The 22,649-nt window shown below is 46.9% G+C and overlaps 2 protein-coding genes across 3 annotated transcripts in view; both read right to left on the bottom strand.

The window, feature by feature from the left end:
* The window catches only part of lrguk (leucine-rich repeats and guanylate kinase domain containing), a 36,949-nt gene extending 19,030 nt beyond the window's left edge, over positions 1-17,919 (bottom strand). The window contains exons 1-11 of one of the 2 annotated variants that reach the window (XM_042318637.1): positions 17,588-17,919; positions 17,234-17,338; positions 16,948-17,029; positions 16,599-16,699; positions 16,185-16,266; positions 15,956-16,080; positions 12,320-12,463; positions 10,532-10,612; positions 10,315-10,401; positions 1,339-1,445; positions 868-987 (exon numbers count right to left, since the gene is read on the bottom strand). In XM_042318637.1, the coding sequence (XP_042174571.1) occupies positions 868-987; positions 1,339-1,445; positions 10,315-10,401; positions 10,532-10,612; positions 12,320-12,463; positions 15,956-16,080; positions 16,185-16,266; positions 16,599-16,699; positions 16,948-17,029; positions 17,234-17,338; positions 17,588-17,794 (1,241 nt within the window). In that variant the 5' untranslated portion in view covers positions 17,795-17,919. The remainder of the gene's footprint in view (positions 1-867; positions 988-1,338; positions 1,446-10,314; positions 10,402-10,531; positions 10,613-12,319; positions 12,464-15,955; positions 16,081-16,184; positions 16,267-16,598; positions 16,700-16,947; positions 17,030-17,233; positions 17,339-17,587) is intronic. The other variant, XM_042318638.1, reaches the window with a different exon arrangement.
* Positions 17,920-18,537: 618 nt separating this feature from the next.
* The window catches only part of exoc4 (exocyst complex component 4), a gene marked incomplete at its 5' end in the record, with an annotated part of 136,601 nt that continues 132,489 nt past the window's right edge, over positions 18,538-22,649 (bottom strand). The window contains 1 exon segment of the mRNA XM_042318636.1: positions 18,538-20,583. Coding sequence (XP_042174570.1) covers positions 20,346-20,583 — 238 coding nt within the window.

The raw sequence follows: 22,649 nt of genomic DNA, 5'->3' as shown, positions 1-22,649 counted from the left end.
CTCTACCACTATTTACTGCTTCTTATTTCTTCTATTGCCCATGCTGGGGAACCTTGTTATTTATCACTCCCCATTGCTCATGTGTTGGAGGTATTGAACATCTGGTTTAACAGTGTGGAAGTATCCTGTATCTATGGATGGGGAACCAGAGGGGATCCTCGTGAAATAGATTTAGTACCATCCTAAACAATAACCCTAGCCTTCACCTCTAGGCTAACCCTAGCCTTCACCTCTAGGCTAACCCTAGCCTTCACCTCTAGGCTAACCCTAGCCTTCACCTCTAGGCTTACCCTAGCCTTCACCTCTACCCTAGCCTTCACCTCTACCCTAGCCTTCACCTCTACCCTAGCCTTCACCTCTAGGCTAACCCTAGCCTTCACCTCTAGGCTAACCCTAGCCTTCACCTCTAGGCTAACCCTAGCCTTCACCTCTAGGCTAACCCTAGCCTTCACCTCTAGGCTAACCCTAGCCTTCACCTCTAGGCTAACCCTAGCCTTCACCTCTAGGCTAACCCTAGCCTTCACCTCTAGGCTAACCCTAGCCTTCACCTCTAGGCTAACCCTAGCCTTCACCTCTAGGCTAACCCTAGCCTTCACCTCTAGGCTAACCCTAGCCTTCACCTCTAGGCTAACCCTAGCCTTCACCTCTGTGACCAGGCCTTCTCATATTTAAGGTAACTGCATCCTTTGATAAAGTCTATTCCAATGAGCACAAAATCCGGGAAGCAAGCTGGCCAAAAGAAGTGCACTATATATGGAAAAGTGTGCTTTATGGATGCACACAAGCCCCCAGAGTTTGGCCACAGCTTGCCAAAAGTAGTGCACTACTATGTAGGAAATAGGGTACCATTTGGCACTTGGGACTCACCCGTAGGCGAAGAAGTCGTTGAACTCTCGGCAGAGCTTGTGGGCCAGCTCTCTCTTCCCACAAGCCTGGGGCCCAGTCAACACCAGCATGGGGTAGGGAGAGTCAAGACTGGGCAGGGTGCTGGGACACATGCACACAGCAACACATGGATGACACAGTACACCATTTAGAGAGAGGGAGAGCACAAGGATAAAGATTCTAGGAGGTACTTTACCATTGTTCAGGACAACAAGCCAATCAGAAAAATCAGATTTTTCTAGGCCAGGGGATAGGTCAGTTTCTATGATGTATAAATAGAGCATAAATGTCAGAAAAGCTACGTTTCTTCATTTTTAAAGATTGCGAGAACAAGTTAATTTAGTATGTAAGCTTTATTTAGAATATTCATCGTATCGACTTCTGATTGGCTGAAAGTCGTGTTCTAAGGAGGGTAGTCCAGTCACGGTAGTAGGCGGATCGTGCTGTTTTTACCTATCGTAGATGACCTGGGGCTGCATCAGCTGGTATACCATGTGACTCATGTGCTCCCTGGCTGCCACCACCTCCAGAGGAGGGTCGTACTTGTTCACAGCAGAGACCTGGAGAACACAGGGGGAGACGTTCATATGTAACACTGTTCACAGCAGAGACCTGGAGAACACAGGGGGAGACGTTCATATGTAACACTGTTCACAGCAGAGACCTGGAGAACACAGGGGGAGACGTTCATATGTAACAATGTTCACAGCAGAGACCTGGAGAACACAGGGGAGAATATGTAACACTGTTCACAGTAGGACCTGGAGAACACAGGGGAGACGTTCATATGTAACACTGTTCACAGCAGACACCTGAGAACACAGGGGAGACGTTCTGGTAACACTGTTCACAGCAGAGACCTGGAGAACACAGGGGAGACGTTCATATGTAACACTGTTCACAGCAGAGACCTGGAGAACACAGGGGGAGACGTTCATATGTAACACTGTTCACAGCAGAGACCTGGAGAACACAGGGGAGACGTTCATATGTAACACTGTTCACAGCAGAGACCTGGAGAACACAGGGGGGGAGACGTTCATATGTAACACTGTTCACAGCAGAGACCTGGAGAACACAGTTCATATGTAACACTGTTCAGCAGAGACCTGGAGAACACAGGGGAGACGTTCATATGTAACACTGTTCACAGCAGAGACCTGGAGAACACAGGGGAGACGTTCATATGTAACACTGTTCACAGCAGAGACCTGGAGAACACAGGGGAGACGTTCATATGTAACACTGTTCACAGCAGAGACCTGGAGAACACAGGGGGAGACGTTCATATGTAACACTGTTCACAGCAGAGACCTGGAGAACACAGGGGGAGACGTTCATATGTAACAATGTTCACAGCAGAGACCTGGAGAACACAGGGGAGACGTTCATATGTAACACTGTTCACAGCAGAGACCTGGAGAACACAGGGGAGACGTTCATATGTAACACTGTTCACAGCAGAGACCTGGAGAACACAGGGGGAACACAGGGGAGACGTTCATATGTAACACTGTTCACAGCAGAGACCTGGAGAACACAGGGGAGACGTTCATATGTAACAATGTTCACAGCAGACACTGGAGAACACAGGGGGAGACGTTCATATGTAACAATGTTCACAGCAGAGACCTGGAGAACACAGGGGGAGACGTTCATATGTAACAATGTTCACAGCAGAGACCTGGAGAACACAGGGGAGACGTTCATATGTAACACTGTTCACAGCAGAGACCTGGAGAACACAGGGGAGACGTTCATATGTAACACTGTTCACAGCAGAGACCTGGAGAACACAGGGGAGACGTTCATATGTAACAATGTTCACAGCAGAGACCTGGAGAACACAGGGGAGACGTTCATATGTAACAATGTTCACAGCAGAGACCTGGAGAACACAGGGGAGACGTTCATATGTAACAATGTTCACAGCAGAGACCTGGAGAACACAGGGGAGACGTTCATATGTAACACTGTTCACAGCAGAGACCTGGAGAACACAGGGGAGACGTTCATATGTAACAATGTTCACAGCAGAGACCTGGAGAACACAGGGGGAGACGTTCATATGTAACAATGTTCACAGCAGAGACCTGGAGAACACAGGGGGAGACGTTCATATGTAACACTGTTCACAGCAGAGACCTGGAGAACACAGGGGGAGACGTTCATATGTAACACTGTTCACAGCAGAGACCTGGAGAACACAGGGGGAGACGTTCATATGTAACACTGTTCACAGCAGAGACCTGGAGAACACAGGGGGAGACGTTCATATGTAACAATGTTCACAGCAGAGACGTTCATATGTAACAATGTTCACAGCAGAGACCTGGAGAACACAGGGGAGACGTTCATATGTAACACTGTTCACAGCAGAGACCTGGAGAACACAGGGGGAGACGTTCATATGTAACACTGTTCACAGCAGAGACACAGGGGAGAACACAGGGGGGAGAACGTTCATATGTAACACTGTTCACAGCAGAGACCTGGAGAACACAGGGGGAGACGTTCATATGTAACAATGTTCACAGCAGAGACCTGGAGAACACAGGGGAGACGTTCATATGTAACAATGTTCACAGCAGAGACCTGGAGAACACAGGGGAGACGTTCATATGTAACACTGTTCACAGCAGAGACCTGGAGAACACAGGGGAGACGTTCATATGTAACACTGTTCACAGCAGTTGGAGAACACAGGGGAGACGTTCATATGAGACCTGGAGAACACAGGGGAGACGTTCATATGTAACACTGTTCACAGCAGAGACCTGGAGAACACAGGGGAGACGTTCATATGTAACACTGTTCACAGCAGAGACCTGGAGAACACAGGGGAGACGTTCATATGTAACACTGTTCACAGCAGAGACCTGGAGAACACAGGGGTTCATATGTAGAGCGTTCATATGTAACAATGTTCACAGCAGAGACCTGGAGAACACAGGGGAGACGTTCATATGTAACAATGTTCACAGCAGAGACCTGGAGAACACAGGGGAGACGTTCATATGTAACAATGTTCAAGCAGAGACCTGGAGAACACAGGGGAGACGTTCATATGTAACAATGTTCACAGCAGAGACCTGGAGAACACAGTTCACAGGAGACCTGGAGAACACAGGGGAGACGTTCATATGTAACAATGTTCACAGCAGAGACCTGGAGAACACAGGGGAGACGTTCATATGTAACAATGTTCACAGCAGAGACCTGGAGAACACAGGGGAGACGTTCATATGTAACACTGTTCACAGCAGAGACCTGGAGAACACAGGGGGAGACGTTCATATGTAACAATGTTCACAGCAGAGACCTGGAGAACACAGGGGAGACGTTCATATGTAACAATGTTCACAGCAGAGACCTGGAGAACACAGGGGAGACGTTCATATGTAACACTGTTCACAGCAGAGACCTGGAGAACACAGGGGGGGAGACGTTCATATGTAACAATGTTCACAGCAGAGACCTGGAGAACACAGGGGAGACGTTCATATGTAACACTGTTCACAGCAGAGACCTGGAGAACACAGGGGAGACGTTCATATGTAGTTCACAGCAGAGACCTGGAGAACACAGGGGAGACGTTCATATGTAACACTGTTCACAGCAGAGACCTGGAGAACACAGGGGAGACGTTCATATGTAACAATGTTCACAGCAGAGACCTGGAGAACACAGGGGAGACGTTCATATGTAACACTGTTCACAGCAGAGACCTGGAGAACACAGGGGAGACGTTCATATGTAACACTGTTCACAGCAGAGACCTGGAGAACACAGGGGAGACGTTCATATGTAACACTGTTCACAGCAGAGACCTGGAGAACACAGGGGAGACGTTCATATGTAACACTGTTCACAGCAGAGACCTGGAGAACACAGGGGAGACGTTCATATGTAACAATGTTCACAGCAGAGACCTGGAGAACACAGGGGAGACGTTCATATGTAACACTGTTCACAGCAGAGACCTGGAGAACACAGGGGAGACGTTCATATGTAACACTGTTCACAGCAGAGACCTGTTCACAGTTCAGAGAGAGACCCTGGAGAACACAGGGGAGACGTTCATATGTAACAATGTTCACAGCAGACACCTGGAGAACACAGGGGAGACGTTCATATGTAACACTGTTCACAGCAGAGACCTGGAGAACACAGGGGAGACGTTCATATGTAACACTGTTCACAGCAGAGACCTGGAGAACACAGGGGAGACGTTCATATGTAACACTGTTCACAGCAGAGACCTGGAGAACACAGGGGAGACGTTCATATGTAACAATGTTCACAGCAGACACCTGGAGAACACAGGGGAGACGTTCATATGTAACACTGTTCACAGCAGAGACCTGGAGAACACAGGGGAGACGTTCATATGTAACAATGTTCACAGCAGAGACCTGGAGAACACAGGGGAGACGTTCATATGTAACACTGTTCACAGCAGAGACCTGGAGAACACAGGGGGAGACGTTCATATGTAACACTGTTCACAGCAGAGACCTGGAGAACACAGGGGAGACGTTTATATGTAACAATGTTCACAGCAGAGACCTGGAGAACACAGGGGAACAGACGTTCATATGTAACAATGTTCACAGCAGAGACCTGGAGAACACAGGGGAGACGTTCATATGTAACAATGTTCACAGCAGAGACCTGGAGAACACAGGGGGAGACGTTCATATGTAACACTGTTCACAGCAGAGACCTGGAGAACACAGGGGGAGACGTTCATATGTAACAATGTTCACAGCTGAGTCCTGGAGAACACAGGGGAGACGTTCATATGTAACAATGTTCACAGCTGAGATCTGGAGAACACAAATCAAATCAAATTTTATTTGTCACATACACATGGTTAGCAGATGTTAATGCGAGTGTAGCGAAATGCTTGTGCTTCTAGTTCCGACAATGCAGTAATAACGAACAAGTAATCTAACTAACAATTCCAAAAAAACTACTGTCTTATACACAGTGTAAGGGGATAAAGAATATCTACATAAGGATATATGAATGAGTGATGGTACAGAGCAGCATAGGCAAGATACAGTAGATGATATTGAGTACAGTATATACATATGAGATGAGTATGTAAACCAAGTGGCATAGTTAAAGTGGCTAGTGATACATGTATTACATAAGGATGCAGTCGATGATATAGAGTACAGTATCAATGTATGCATATGAGATGAATAATGTAGGGTAAGTAACATTATATAAGGAAGCATTGTTTAAAGTGGCTAGTGATATATTTACATCATTTCCCATCAATTCCCATGGTTAAAGTGGCTGGAGTAGAGTCAGTGTCATTGACAGTGTGTTGGCAATAGCCACTCAATGTTAGTGGTGGCTGTTTAACAGTCTGATGGCCTTGAGATAGAAGCTGTTTTTCAGTCTCTCGGTCCCAGCTTTGATGCACCTGTACTGACCTCGCCTTCTGGATGACAGCGGGGTGAACAGGCAGTGGCTCGGGTGGTTGATGTCCTTGATTATCTTTATGGCCTTCCTGTAGCATCGGGTGGTGTAGGTGTCCTGGAGGGCAGGTAGTTTGCCCCGGTGATGCGTTGTGCAGACCTCACTACCCTCTGGAGAGCCTTATGGTTGAGGGCGGTGCAGTTGCCATACCAGGCGGTGATACAGCCCGCCAGGATGCTCTCGATTGTGCATCTGTAGAAGTTTGTGAGTGCTTTTGGTGACAAGCCGAATTTCTTCAGCCTCCTGAGGTTGAAGAGGCGCTGCTGCGCCTTCTTCACGATGCTGTCTGTGTGAGTGGACCAGTTCAGTTTGTCTGTGATGTGTATGCTGAGGAACTTAAAACTTGCTACCCTCTCCACTACTGTTCCATCGATGTGGATGGGGGGGTGTTCCCTCTGCTGTTTCCTGAAGTCCACAATCATCTCCTTAGTTTTGTTGACGTTGAGTGTGAGGTTATTTTCCTGACACCACACTCCGAGGGCCCTCACCTCCTCCCTGTAGGCCGTCTCGTCGTTGTTGGTAATCAAGCCTACCACTGTTGTGTCGTCCGCAAACTTGATGATTGAGTTGGAGGCGTGCATGGCCACGCAGTCGTGGGTGAACAGGGAGTACAGGAGAGGGCTCAGAACGCACCCTTGTGGGGCCCCAGTGTTGAGGATCAGCGGGGAGGAGATGTTGTTGCCTACCCTCACCACCTGGGGCGGCCCGTCAGGAAGTCCAGTACCCAGTTGCACAGGGCGGGGTCGAGACCCAGGGTCTCGAGCTTGATGACGAGCTTGGAGGGTACTATGGTGTTGAATGCCGAGCTGTAGTCGATGAACAGCATTCTCACATAGGTATTCCTCTTGTCCAGATGGGTTAGGGCAGTGTGCAGTGTGGTTGAGATTGCATCGTCTGTGGACCTATTTGGGCGGTAAGCAAATTGGAGTGGGTCAAGGGTGTCAGGTAGGGTGGAGGTGATATGGTCCTTGACTAGTCTCTCAAAGCACTTCATGATGACGGATGTGAGTGCTACGGGGCGGTAGTCGTTTAGCTCAGTTACCTTAGCTTTCTTGGGAACAGGAACAATGGTGGGAGACGTTCATATGTCACAATGTTCACAGCAGGTCAGTTAGGATCGCCACTTTATTTTAAGAATGTGAAATATCAATAGTAGTAGAGAGAATTATTTATTTCAGCTTTTATTTATTTCATCACATTCCCAGTGGGTCAGAAGTTCACATGCTACTAAATACTAATTGAGTGTATTGCCTTTAAATTGTTTAACTTGGGTCAAACGTTTCAGGTAGCCTTCCACAAGCTTCCCACAATAAGTTGGGTGAATTTTGGCCCATTCCTCCTGACTGAGCTGGTGTAACTGAGTCAGGTTTGTAGGCCTCCTTGCTCGCACACGCTTTTCAATTCTGCCCACACATATTCTATAGGCTAGAGGTCAGGGCTTTGTGATGGCCACTCTAATACCTTGACTTTGTTGTCCTTAAACCATTTTGCCACAACTTTGGAAGTATGCTTGGGGTCATTGTGCATTTGGAAGACCCATTTGCGACCAAGCTTTAACTTCCTGACTGATGTCTTGAGATGTTAGTTCAATATATCCACATAATGTTCCATCCTCATGATGCCATCTATTTTGTGAAGTGCACCAGTCCCTCCTGCAGCAAAGCACCCCCACAACATGATGCTGCCACCCCGGAGCGTCACGGTTGGGATGGTGTTCTTCAGCTTGCAAGCCTCCCCATTTTCTCTATAAACATAACGATGGTCATTATGGCCAAACAGTTCTAGATGATATTTCTACAAAGAGTAAGATTTCTCTCTAAACATAACGATGGTCATTATGGCCAAACAGTTCTAGATGATATTTCTACAAAGAGTAAGATCTCTCTCTAAACATAACGATGGTCATTATGGCCAAACAGTTCTAGATGATATTTCTACAAAGAGTAAGATCTCTCTCTAAACATAACGATGGTCATTATGGCCAAACAGTTCTAGATGATATTTCTACAAAGAGTAAGATCTCTCTCCATGTTGCAAACCGTAGTCTGTTTTTTTCTTCGTGGTGGTTTTGGAGCAGTGTCTTCTTCCCTGCTGAGTGGCCTTTCAGGTTATGTCGATATAGGACTCGTTTTACTGTGGATATAGATACTTTTGTACCTGCTTCCTCCAGCATCTTCACAAGGTCCTTTGCTGTTGTTCTGGGATTGATTTGCACTTTTCGCACCAAAGTACGTTTATCTCTATGAGACAGAACGCGTCTCCTTCCCGAGTGGTATGATGGCTGTGTGGTCCCATGGTGTTTATACTTACGTACTATTGTTTGTACAGATGAATGTGGTACCTTCAGGCATTTGGAAATTGCTCCCAAGGATGAACCAGACTTGTTGAGGTCTACAATTTATTTTCTGAGGTCTTGGCTGATTTCTTTAGATTTTCCCATGATTTCAAGCAAAGAGGCACTGAGTTTGAAGGTAGGCCTTGAAATACATCCACAGGTACACCTCCAATTGACTCAAACGATGTCAATTAGCCTATCAGAAGCTTCTAAAGCCATGACATAATTTTCTGGAATTTTCCAAGCTGTTTAAAGGTACAGTCAACTTAGTGTATGTAAACTTCTAACCCACTGGAATTGTGATACAGTGAGTTATAAGTGTCTATATAAATAATCTGTCTGTAAACAATTGTTGGAAAAATGACTTGTGTCATGCACAAAGTAGATGTCCTAACCGACTTGCCAAAACTATAGTTTGTTAACAAGAAATTTGTGGAGTGGTTGAAAAATGAGTTTAATGACTCCAACCTAAGTGTATGTCAACTTCAGACTTCAACTGTATCATTGACCTATATTATAAAACCTCTACAGATCCTGACAGATGACCACTGTTGTAAATAAAAACATACCAGGTTAGCATTCACTGTCCCAATTAGCAAAACATGCCCGGCTGGCCAGCGCCAGTCTACTAGCCCGGCTGGCCAGCACCAGTCTACTAGCCCGGCTGGCCAGCGCCAGTCTACTAGCCCGGCTGGCAGTCTACTAGCCCGGCTGGCCAGCGGCAGTCTACTAGCCCGGCTGGCCAGCGGCAGTCTACTAGCCCGGCTGGCCAGCGGCAGTCTACTAGCCCGGCTGGCCAGCGGCAGTCTACTAGCCCGGCTGGCCAGCGGCAGTCTACTAGCCCGGCTGGCCAGCGCCAGTCTACTAGCCCGGCTGGCCAGCGCCAGTCTACTAGCCCGGCTGGCCAGCGCCAGTCTACTAGCCCGGCTGGCAGTCTACTAGCCCGGCTGGCCAGCGCCAGTCTACTAGCCCGGCTGGCAGTCTACTAGCCCGGCTGGCCAGTGGCAGTCTACTAGCCCGGCTGGCCAGTGGCAGTCTACTAGCCCGGCTGGCCAGTGGCAGTCTACTAGCCCGGCTGGCCAGTGGCAGTCTACTAGCCCGGCTGGCCAGTGGCAGTCTACTAGCCCGGCTGGCCAGTGGCAGTCTACTAGCCCGGCTGGCCAGTGGCAGTCTACTAGCCCGGCTGGCCAGTGGCAGTCTACTAGCCCGGCTGGCCAGTGGCAGTCTACTAGCCCGGCTGGCCAGTGGCAGTCTACTAGCCCGGCTGGCCAGCGGGCAGTCTACTAGCCCGGCTGGCCAGCGGTAGTCTACTAGCCCGGCTGGCCAGTGGCAGTCCCCGGCTGGCCAGTGGCAGTCTACTAGCCCGGCTGGCCAGCGGTAGTCTACTAGCCAGGCTGGCCAGCGGTAGTCTACTAGCCCGGCTGGCCAGCACCAGTCTACTAGCCCGGCTGGCCAGTGGCAGTCTACTAGCCCGGCTGGCCAGTGGCAGTCTACTAGCCCGGCTGGCAGTCTACTAGCCCGGCTGGCCAGTGGCAGTCTACTAGCCCGGCCCAAAATCCTTAAGTTCCATCACTGATAACCATCTCATACATCCAACCTGCCTTCTCCTCTACTGTGACTTTCTCCTGGTCCAGGCCAGTCAGATGTTGAAGGAGGAAGATCACTGCCAGTCTGTAGTCCAGTTGCTCCTGGGGTTGAAACAACAGTGAAAGAAGCAGCATGGATATGTCTATTGTCAGTACAGAGGAAGCAGACAGCATTAGGGAGCTAACTTGTTAGTTTAGTGATGTGTTCTGGGTGTAGGTGCAGTGCAGCTACCTGGACTAGGTTTCTCTGCAGATTCAGCTCCCGGAGCAGGCACAGGTCATGGATGTGTGTGGCCTCCTTGATTTCACTGATCTGAGAACAGTATATCATACAGAAAAAAGATCAGATGCTTGGATCAAGAATAAATCCTTTAAGAACTATTAAAACTAAATTTAATACCACAGCCAATCTATCAGTTGATTCAGTGGAATAGCTTTATCACTCAGCTCCTGGTATACAGTCGCTAGGTGGTTTAGTGATACTGGCCATTGGTACCATGCAGACAGTGGCAGAGACAAGAGCAGGACATTAGGGAATGGACTGTGTCTCACCAGGTTACTCTCCAGTTTGAGAAGAGAGCAGGACATTAAGGAATGGACTGTGTCTCACCAGGTTCCTCTCCAGTTTGAGAAGAGAGCAGGACATTAAGGAATGGACTGTGTCTCACCAGGTTCCTCTCCAGTTTGAGAAGTGAGCAGGACATTAGGGAATGGACTGTGTCTCACCAGGTTCCTCTCCAGTTTGAGAAGAGAGCAGGACATTAGGGAATGGACTGTGTCTCACCAGGTTTCTCTCCAGTTTGACAGGAGAGCAGGACATTAAGGAATGGACTGTGTCTCACCAGGTTACTCTCCAGTTTGACAGGAGAGCAGGACATTAGGGAATGGACTGTGTCTCACCAGGTTTCTCTCCAGTTTGACAGGAGAGCAGGACATTAAGGAATGGACTGTGTCTCACCAGGTTACTCTCCAGTTTGACAGGAGAGCAGGACATTAGGGAATGGACTGTGTCTCACCAGGTTCCTCTACAGTTTGAGAAGAGAGCAGGACATTAGGGAATGGACTGTGTCTCACCAGGTTTCTCTCCAGTTTGAGAGGAGAGCAGGACATTAAGGAATGGACTGTGTCTCACCAGGTTTCTCTCCAGTTTGAGAGGAGAGCAGGACATTAAGGAATGGACTGTGTCTCACCAGGTTCCTCTCCAGTTTGAGAAGAGAGCAGGACATTAAGGAATGGACTGTGTCTCACCAGGTTACTCTCCAGTTTGACAGGAGAGCAGGACATTAGGGAATGGACTGTGTCTCACCAGGTTACTCTCCAGTTTGAGAAGAGAGCAGGACATTAAGGAATGGACTGTGTCTCACCAGGTTCCTCTCCAGTTTGAGAGGAGAGCAGGACATTAAGGAATGGACTGTGTCTCACCAGGTTCCTCTCCAGTTTGAGAGGAGAGCAGGACATTAAGGAATGGACTGTGTCTCACCAGGTTCCTCTCCAGTTTGACAGGAGGAATGGACTGTGTCCCACCAGGTTCCTCTCAGTTTGACAGGAGAGCAGGACATTAAGGAATGGACTGTGTCCCACCAGGTTCCTCTCCAGTTTGACAGGAGAGCAGGACATTAAGGAATGGACTGTGTCTCACCAGGTTACTCTCCAGTTTGAGAGGAGAGCAGGACATTAAGGAATGGACTGTGTCTCACCAGGTTCCTCTCCAGTTTGAGAGGAGAGCAGGACATTAAGGAATGGACTGTGTCTCACCAGGTTCCTCTCCAGTTTGACAGGAGAGCAGGACATTAAGGAATGGACTGTGTCTCACCAGGTTCCTCTCCAGTTTGACAGGAGAGCAGGACATTAAGGAATGGACTGTGTCCCACCAGGTTCCTCTCCAGTTTGACAGGAGAGCAGGACATTAAGGAATGGACTGTGTCTCACCAGGTTACTCTCCAGTTTGACAGGAAGGAATTAGGGAGGGTAACCAAGGTTGACAGGAGAGCAGGACATTAAGGAATGGACTGTGTCTCACCAGGTTACTCTCCAGGTTGATGGAGCCCAGCAGATGGAGATTCTGCAGGCCTGACAGACTGCTGATGCGGTTCAGAGACAGATCCAGGACCTGCAGGGTTCTCAGAGTCTCCACATTCTCTATCTTCTCAATCTGATTCCCCCTCTGGATAGAGAGGACATAATACATTACAAACACTGGGAATATGAATACCTTGTGGACAAATACACACACATATTAATGAACTCATACAAGCTCACACACACAGCTCTCCCTCCTCCTACACACTGTCATGACGTTGCCCTCTTTGGACACAGGGAGTACCACCTCCCTACCTCTGTACCATCTCTCTCTGTCTCCTACAACCAGGCTGTTGTGGTCAGAGAGGTCGTAAATTCTTTTTTGTTGAATTTTTACACCTTTTCCTCCCCAATTTCGTGGTATCCAATTGTTAGTAGCTACTATCTTGTCTCATCGCTACAACTCCCGTACGGGCTCGGGAGAGACGTCATGCGTCCTCCGATACACAACCAAGCCGCACTGCTTCTGAACACAGCGCGCATCCAACCCGGAAGCCAGCCGCACCAATGTGTCGGAGGAAACACCGTGCACCTGGCAACCTTTGTTAGCATGCACTGCGCCCGGCCCGCCACAGGAGTCGCTGGTGCGCGATGAGACAAGGATATCCCTACCGGCCAAACCCTCCCTAACCCGGACGACGCTAGGCCAATTGTGAGTCACCCCACGGACCTCCCGGTCGCGGCCGGTTACGACAGAGCCTGGGCGCGAACCCAGAGTCTCTGGTGGTACAGCTGGCGCTGCAGTACAGCGCCCTTAACCACTGAGCCACCCGGGAGGCCGGTCGTAATTTCTCAGGGAAGATCCTGCCTCATGGCCAGACAGTATAGAGAGAGTGAGTTTTCATAGAGAGAACAAATGAATTTCTTCTTTCTCACAGAACTGGAGAACCAAACGACATTCATGTTCTGGAGAAGGTATAAAAGATCGGTGAAGAATCCAGCTACGAACTGGTGCGTTTGGTACAATTTTGTGAAACTCATGGGAGACAATTCGGCACATTACCATAATGCTGTTTATACAATAGCCTCAGTTATGAGGCTTACATCTAATTGTTGTATAAGATGAATGAGTGAGGATGGAACGGTTTGTGAAATTGTGTAATGTGATTTTGGACTGTTTAATGAAGGAAACTCCAATTCCCTAAAAAGTTTCACTAAGTCATTGGCACACTCCCAGGGGTACAGACAGGACCTGGCGTCATGAAACAGACTTTTTCTGTGTCCCAAATAAAACCTCCACCTGGGTTTTCTATCACCAGACCGAGTTTACCTCAATTACGAGATGGCTGAAGGTTGCAGACCAGCTTACCACGAGAGGGCCAAGGTTTGAGTAGAGACCTGAGTATAAGCTAAGGTTTGAGTAGATGGCTGAATCTTTTATCCATACCATGTGGTTAAACCCTAAGACTATCGATCCCGACAGAATAACAACAAGTCTTTGATATTAATTACTAGTCTGCAGCTAGAAATTCGGTATCATTGAACGCGAAGACCGACAACCGCCGAAACATCTATTCTATAAAGACATGAATGAATGTCACTTTGAACTATCCATTCTAACCACGACAGAGAGAGAGAGAGAGAGAGAGAGAGAGAGAGAGAGAGAGGGCGGACAGACTCTCCAACAGAAACTAACTTTTCAACAGAGATCCAGACGACACACTGAGCGTAAATATATATATTGATTGCAATTGTTCCCGAATGAGTGAGCGTTCATGTGTAAAGGATTAGCATTTCAATTGTTATAATTATCAACTGTGTAGTGACTTCTTAACTGACCCCCCACTTCCCTTTGTCTAACAAGCCGCCATGCCAATTTATCCCACTAGGGCACATTCTCCTATCATTTCCTTCTAACCATATCTACTGTTTGTTATGCATTTCTGTGAATTACTTAGTTAGTAAATAAATGATTTTAAGACAATTGATGTATGGATGACTCATAGTGAAGACTGGGTTCGTGCAGATAACCAACACTTTACGACATTTGGAATGAGACTAACGTGAGGTAAATACTATTTCACTAATTCGAAGACTAATTGATCAGATATTAAAATATCTGAAAGTTATATTAGGAAAATGATAACTTTGTAATCTGAATATTTTCCTTGGTGCCCCGACTTCCTAGTTAATTACAGTTACATGATTAATCTCTTTAATCGCGTAATAATAATTACAGTTATTTGATAAATAAGTCTTCAGTTTTAATGATGCCAAAGACACGACAACACACACACGCCCATGTCACACACACACACACAGACACATACTCACCCCACCCTCACTATCAAAGTTAACATTGAGTGTTCCCTTCCCCATCTGTAAGGAGTATAAAACTTCTCCCTGAGATGTGTGTATGATTGACAGGCCAGCTCCAATGGTCTGGGCTGACAGGTGAGGAGTGACAGGTGAACAGCTGGCCAGACACTGATGTGGGCATGCCAAAAGCACTACAGACCAGCCCTCCTCTCCTCTAGAATCCACCATCCCTCCTGCTCTGTAACGACCCATGCCCACCCCACCTTCCCCCTGCGTGGGCTGTCATTCAGGATCCAGCCCCCACGGCCACCATGCCCTGCCCTCCTCCACTAGCCTTCCTGGCAGAGGGCTGCCGACAGCGGGGGACGGTGACCGCGCAGAGCCCTGGAAGCTCTCGATGCCAGGGTGTGATGGGCTGAGAGAGGAGGCTGGCTGACAGGTAGCACGCTGTTAGGGAGCGGGGCTGGGCAGGAGAGGGCCGAGAGGGAAGGGGAGGGGGGATGGAGACAGCGGCTGGTTCCCTGGTTGACAGGGATGCTATGGAGGGGTGAGGGAATATGAGAGGAGAGGAGGGGGGGGGGGTGAACAGGGTCCAGGCTTGCTCACACCGCCGGCAGCTGGTCCCAGAGGGGAGGGTGGAAGCGGACAGGGGACACGGCTACATCGTGCTGACGATGAGGAATCACTTTGATAAAGGACACCAGCATCCGTCAGAGAGGGAGAGGGAAGGGTCTGGAGGCCCGCTGGCACAGCCATATGGTGGCTCTCACACTGGAGCCCATGTCTGCGTGTCTTTGAAAAGCTGAAGCTCAATTATGTCTGTGGTTTAAATATGAGACAGGAGAGAGGGGGTAGGGGAGAGGTAAAAATACACCACCTGCTGTCATCATGTTTGAAGAGAAATTAGTGCTCAAATATTGTGTGTAGCATAACTGGCACCATACTGGGGGGGATAACCTTTTAGAAAAGCCATGACGTAATGGAAGAATGTAGACACCAGGAAGGGACATCAAGGTGAAAACAGAAAACAACTGATTCACAGGAAAACACTTGTGTCCTAGTCGGTGGGCCATATTAAATCAACCACAAGACCAACCACTAAGCACAGTACTGATGAGCTTAGAGAGCTGCGTCTATACAACCGGATGGGCATATTCATATATGAGCATAACGCATGGTAAAATATTATCTATAAAAATCTAATTATTCAACAAACACACACGCAATGTAATTCTTCATGTAACATCTCCATATATAACACACATGAAGTGTTAGAAATGGAATAATTCAAGAGGCAGGTGGAGGAGTTAGGACCAACCAGACAGAGGTCTTTGATTGGCAGGTTGTCCAAGCCACTGATACAGGAGATCTTGTTGTGTGCCAGGCTGAGGTGTGTGAGGCTGGCACAATGCAGCAGACCACCGATCTCACTGAAACAGTTGTCTATCCAGAACGGGCACACGTTAAGAATGGTATACAATGAGGAAGTAGTCTAGATAAGAACTCGACATGTATGTGTGTCTGTGTAAATACTTTTTGAAGGATACAGTCCAGATTCAGTTTACTCAAAGACGAGTAGGCTGACAAATGTGTCATCACTGACATCTGGTTATGGGAAAAGTTAACCTCCTGCGGAATACAACCAACATGAATAATGAATCAAGTGGACCAATCTTTAAATGCTTTTTGCAATGAAGACATATGAAAATAAACAACCAAATGGATGTATAATATGATACATTCTACTAGTACTGTATAACTCACTGATAAACAATAGGAAGAAGTCAACCCTGGTAAGTTCATTGTCATTTCAGGGTAGGTAATACTTAGTAAGCATATGGAAGGACACTACAGTATAAATGGTCTATGATGATTGGAACCCATCTTCTGGGACTACAGGCTGCAAGAAACCCCAAGCCACAAATCAAGCGTGGTCTTATCCTGTCTGCTGAAGGTCCCACCTTGAGGTTCTTGGGCGGCTGGAATCCAAAAAAGTCGGTGAGTTGGTTGTGGGAGGCATCCAGGATGATGAGATACGGCATGTGGCTTACACAGGATAAATCTACCAGTCAACATGCATTAGTAGAGTCAGGAGAGTCAGGGCGAGCAGAGGGGGAGACATGGCAACACCTGACACACAACTATTATTATTATTATTATTCAAACCAGAAGTCTAGAAGTTACAAGGGCACCGATGAGAAATTAACCATTGTTTAATTAATTAGGCTAATCAAGCTACATTTTCTACATCAGTAATTAGAATCATAACAAGGCGTACAGTGCATTTGTTAATATGAGACACACACACACCTTTTATTTTGTTGTAAGGAAGTTCTAGCTTTTGAAGGTGGACGTAATTGCAAAGGATGGATACATTATTCAGATTTCGACCCTGGATGGAGACATATTCCGAAATTGAATTCCACATGACATAGAAAACAAAACAAGTTAAGAAATGCAACAGAAATGGAAAGTAAACAGATTTGTTAGATACTCTTCCGTGAAAAGTCTGATGGTAAACAGTTACTCCTGTAAAGCATATTATCAGCGATTACACTATCAACCTGAAGTGTGTGTGTGTTGTGTGTGTTCTTACAGGCGCAGAGAGGAACTGGTAGACATGCTCTAGTCCAGTGGCAGAGTGTCCCAGGTTGGATAAACAGCTGGAAACTTCCTCTTCAGTCAACACACCATCGTGTTTCTGTATGAGACATAGCTACATCAAAACATGTGGCAGTACACAATAGAACACGTCATGCACTGTCAATGCATTGTTTTTATGCACCAAACTTCTGTTATTATGAAACTCCGAGTAGAAAGAGAGAAGTTGCTTGCATCCTGAAAGTAATTAACAGAAACTGCGTGTTACTCACCAAGCCTCATGGCCCATCTGCCTAAAGCAGTTAGCATCTTTATGAATTTAGCTGTTACCCCAAGCTTCCTCCCTTACCTCCATTGTCTTCTCCTCCTTCTCTTCCTCGGAGGTTGAAAACGTGTCTGCACACGGCTGATGAACCGCAGCAGGAAATGGTTGCGCATCAGTGGTCTCCTGTGTCACTGACTCATGAGGGTAGCAAGTGGGTGACCCAGAGGAATACTGGGGCGATGTTTGCTTCCCGATATCTTGCAAATTGGAAATGGTCGAAGTAGAAGACATTTTGGATGAAATTGTTTGGCATGAGAATACTTTGGGGATATTTTTACTTACTAATTAGCCTAGGTAGGCAGCTATTTTGAAAGTTGGCTCAGCTGGAGCAGATAGCGTTCTCTGTTGCTTAGTAACGAAGACGAAGCGTCAGTAGGTGAATTGAACTGTGGGAGATGTCGTTTTTGATTCATTTACTTCCCAACAGTTCATAAAACCTTTCAAACCCTGGTTCCCAGGTTCCACCGTGTGGAAAAAGTAATATATTCATGCATTTTCATTTTAGTGTGCCGAGACAAATATTAGCCATTAGATCTTCAAATAACTTTACACTAATCACCATGTTGAAACCTCAATCATGCTCACCAAAATGCAGAAAAAAGCTTGACATAATAGATTTCAAGTAGTGTGCTTTGTGCTTCAGACAGACATCTTTCAACAAGTCTTGATCATTCTATAGAAAAGCCTTCTGACATCCCATCAGATCTGGCAGCTGAGCTCAATTCCTGACAGTGTATATTTTGGATCCGTCTATGTAAAATGACATCATCGGACAAAGTCAATTTGTGTCAATGTGAAAAGGCTGAATTATACGGTGCAACAGCGCATAGACAGACCATGTTGTTTGGGTAGTGTTTCGTTCTGTATGGCATTCGTCAATTCCTGTGTGTCAATGGAAGAAACTAGTCCCTTGACCACACAAGGTAGGAAACTGGCTCTTTTCATTGTACAAAAACACACAAACTGCTCATATACACAGGGGAATTTTGAGGTTTTATTTCAGCAAGATCAGTGTACACAATGGCAGGTCATCTTTCTTTAATTGAGTGAAGGCTTGATAGTCAAAGCGTTGGTCTGAAAGGGACTTTTAACAGACAATGGAGAAAGGATCAAATACATCCTTAAATCACACCAGGACTCATTCACCTCCATTCTTATCAGATGTTTGTGGAAAAACTCAGACATGAAACCACTCTCATATTACACACTGCAGATGTGCAAAACGACATGTCTTAGTAAACAAACAAATAAAGCAAAGCGTAAAAAAAAAGTGAAATATATTTGTAGATCTTTACAATGAGTTGCCCCATTATTTAAAATGTGGGTATAGGGGTCCGATATACCAGATCATTTAAATCCAGATGGAGTGTTCCCTTGTTCCCAAATCAGCAGAAAAAAACTCATCAGTTGTGCAGAGTACTGCAAGCCAGAGACCTCCATAGTGTGTGTGTAATGTAGTACGTGTTTATTGTGTGTGTGTGTGTGTACGTGTACGTCTTGAGTGTGCTGAGTAAAACAAATGCTGTTCCTATGGCACGAGGCAATCCCTCCGGCAACCACAAGGCTCATATTGATCCCAGCCTACATGTCATTATGATGGATGGTTCCGCTGGGTTCTGGTGAGCAGCACTGCCACAACTCTCCCCTGTTCTCTTTCCTCCCTCCCCCGCTCTTGTTAAGTACTTTTCCTCTGAGTTAATTAACTAAATATACTGAGGGGATGCAGGGGAAGGAATGATTTGTGACTCCTTGCAAGTGTATTCACTTTAGAATAGTTCTAGCAGAAGTTTTAACAGTTGTAGTGGTAGGAAGGGGAGTAGTGATTTGCAATTACATCCCTATTAAGTTCAAGACCTTGAGTGTTGGGACAAAATACACACTTAAATTGTACTGGATATATTGGCCCTCATCCCATAGCACACATGTACACCTCAACGCTGCAGCACAGTCAATACATTTCAGGACAGTGGCAAAGACTATAATCAGAATCGGCTATAGCTACATTATATCCAATCTACATTATTCTAAAAGTGAGAGAAAAATAGAGTGAACCACAGCTGAGGTGGGGAACCAATTCCTTTCTTTGTCCTTGGGGAAGAAGAATGGCCACAAAATGGCCACAAGCAGGGGGAGAGAAGTGATAATCTAGACAGTCTAATCTGGCATCTGGTATTGCAGACACAGTCAGCGGGCCCACGAGGGAGAGCTGGAGGTAGAGCTGTAATTGAGAGCAGCAGTTAGATGTAATGAGACAATGAGATGAGAAAGGCCCCAAAGCCAGACTCTCAGAAAATTCCCCCATTCTCCACAGGTGAGACTAGGGCCGACCACATATGGGATGATTGAAGGGAGTCATTTTTTTTAAGTTGGAGAGAGTGTGTGTGTGTGTGATTTCTTGAGGAACTGGCTGCATTCTTGCCAGTGAATAAACAGATGAGTTACAACAACAGATGCATATTGGTAACTAAGTTCAACCCTTAAATCAGTAACTAATTAATGTACAGCCTACCAGCATTATCTCAACCCCCAAAACATATTACATGGTTATTTACGGTCTGCCATGGGATCTAATGAAGACTCAGTTAGGACTTTTACAAACCCAGTTCAACACCAGTCCCTGTGGAGGTGCTGACCAGTCCCTCAGACGGTTAGCTGACACTGCTAGGTCAGCTCTCAAATACTAGCTTTAATCTAAACCCTTTATCCAGACAGGAGGTTGAGAAACACTGGACAGTAATACAAACAGACCATTGCCAATGACAGCCTCCCAATGTCCCCCCTCTCAAACAGTAGTGATCTTCTTGTCCTTGGTGGCCTGCTTGAAGGCTGCCTGCTCGCAGATGATCTCCTTGAGGCGCTGCAGCCGGACGTTCTGCGTGCTCAGGTCTCCCACGCCCGTCTGGCTCCTCTGCAGCAGGCTGAGGGCGTGGATGTACTCCAGCTCGGTGTAGCGAACGCCCTGGTCCACCACCAGGTTGAGCAACTCATCTGCAGCATTGTAGAGCATCTCATAGTACTGCCTAAACAGGGGAGGAGATGACTTCATTGTTCAATGCCCATGAGAATGTTCTGTGTTATCCCAATCCCTCTAAAAGACAGAGGTCAGAGAGGTCAGAGCAAAGGGGAGGGGTGGAGAGGGAAGGTGGAGAGGAGATGGTGGTTAGGGGGTTAGAGGGAGGAAGGAAGGAGATGGGGGACAGGAGAGGTCAGAGGTCAGTAACCAGTAGTAGAGATGAGTAGAGAAAAGGGAAGGAATCAACACTATGATGTTGTTGATCTGGTACTACTGTACCATACTGCCTCACATAACACTATGTTGTTGATCTAGTACTACTGTACCATACTGCCTCACATAACACTATGATGTTGATCTAGTACTACTGTACCATACTGCCTCACATAACACTATGATGTTGATCTGGTACTACTGTACCATACTGCCTCACATAACACTATGATGTTGATCTGGTACTACTATACCATACTGCCTCACATAACACTATGTTGTTGTTGATCTGGTACAAGGCCTACCTTCAAACTCAGTTCCTCTTTGCTTGACATCATGGGAAGATCAAATTAAATCCGCCAAGACCTCAGACAAAAATTGCAGACCTCCACTAGTCTGGTTCATCCTTGCGAATAATTTCCAAAAGCCTGAAGGTACCACGTTCATCTGTACAAACAATAGTACCCAAGTATAAACACCATGGGACCACGCAGCCTCCATACCGCTATAAACACCACGGGACCACGCAGCCTCCATACCGCTATAAACACCACGGGACCACGCAGCCTCCATACCGCTATAAACACATGGGACCACGCAGCCTCCATACCGCTATAAACACCATGGGACCACGCAGCCTCCATACCGCTATAAACACCATGGGACCATGCAGCCTACCTATAAACACCATGGGACCACGCTATAAACACCAACCACCATGGGACCACGCAGCCTCCATACTGCTATAAACACCATGGGACCACGCAGCCTCCATACTGCTATAAACACCATGGGACCACGCAGCCTCCATACTGCTATAAACACCATGGGACCACGCAGCCTCCATACTGCTATAAACACCATGGGACCACGCAGCCTCCATACTGCTATAAACACCATGGGACCACGCAGCCTCCATACTGCTATAAACACCATGGGACCACGCAGCCTCCATACTGCTATAAACACCATGGGACCACACAGCCTCCATACTGCTATAAACACCATGGGACCACGCAGCCGTCATCCTGCTATAAACACCATGGGACCACACAGCCTCCATACTGCTATAAACACCATGGGACCACGCAGCCTCCATACCGCTATAAACACCATGGGACCACGCAGCCTCCATACTGCTCAGGAAGGAGACACGTTCTGTCACCTAGAGATGAACGTACTTTGGTGCAAAAAGTGCAAATCAATCCCAGAACAACAGCAAAGGACCTTGTGAAGATGCTGGAGAAAACAGGTACAAAAGTATCTATATCCACAGTAAAACGAGTCCTATATCGACATAACCTGAAAGGCCGCTCAGCAAGGAAGAAGCCACTGCTCCAAAACCGCCATAAAAAGCTAGACTACGGTTTGCAGCTGCACATGGGAATAAAGATCGTACTTTTTGGAGAAATGTCCTCTGGTCTGATGAAACAAAAATAAACTGTTTGGCCATAATGACCATCGTTATGTTTGGAGGAAAAAGGGGGATGCTTGCAAGCTGAAGAACACCATCCCAACTGTGAAGCACGGGGGTGGCATCATGTTGTGGGTGTCTCGAGGGAGGGACTGGTGCACTTCACAAAATAGATGGCATCATGAGGATGGAATGTTATGTGGATATATTGAAGCAACATCTCATAACATCAGTCAAGTTAAAGCTTGGTTGTAAATGAGTCTTCCAAATGGACAATGACCTTAACCATACTTCCAAAGTTGTGGCAAAATGGCTTAAGGACAACAAAGTCAAGTTATTGGAGTGGCCATCAAAAATCCCTGACCTTAATCCCATAGAAAATGTGTGGGCAGTACTGAAAAAGTGTGTGCGAGCAAGGAGGCCTACAAACCTGACTCCTGGCTAAA

Source organism: Oncorhynchus tshawytscha, unplaced genomic scaffold (genome assembly GCF_018296145.1).
Source record: "Oncorhynchus tshawytscha isolate Ot180627B unplaced genomic scaffold, Otsh_v2.0 Un_scaffold_3920_pilon_pilon, whole genome shotgun sequence".
Classification (NCBI taxonomy): domain Eukaryota; kingdom Metazoa; phylum Chordata; class Actinopteri; order Salmoniformes; family Salmonidae; genus Oncorhynchus; species Oncorhynchus tshawytscha.
This window is presented reverse-complemented; position numbering and strand designations above follow the sequence as displayed.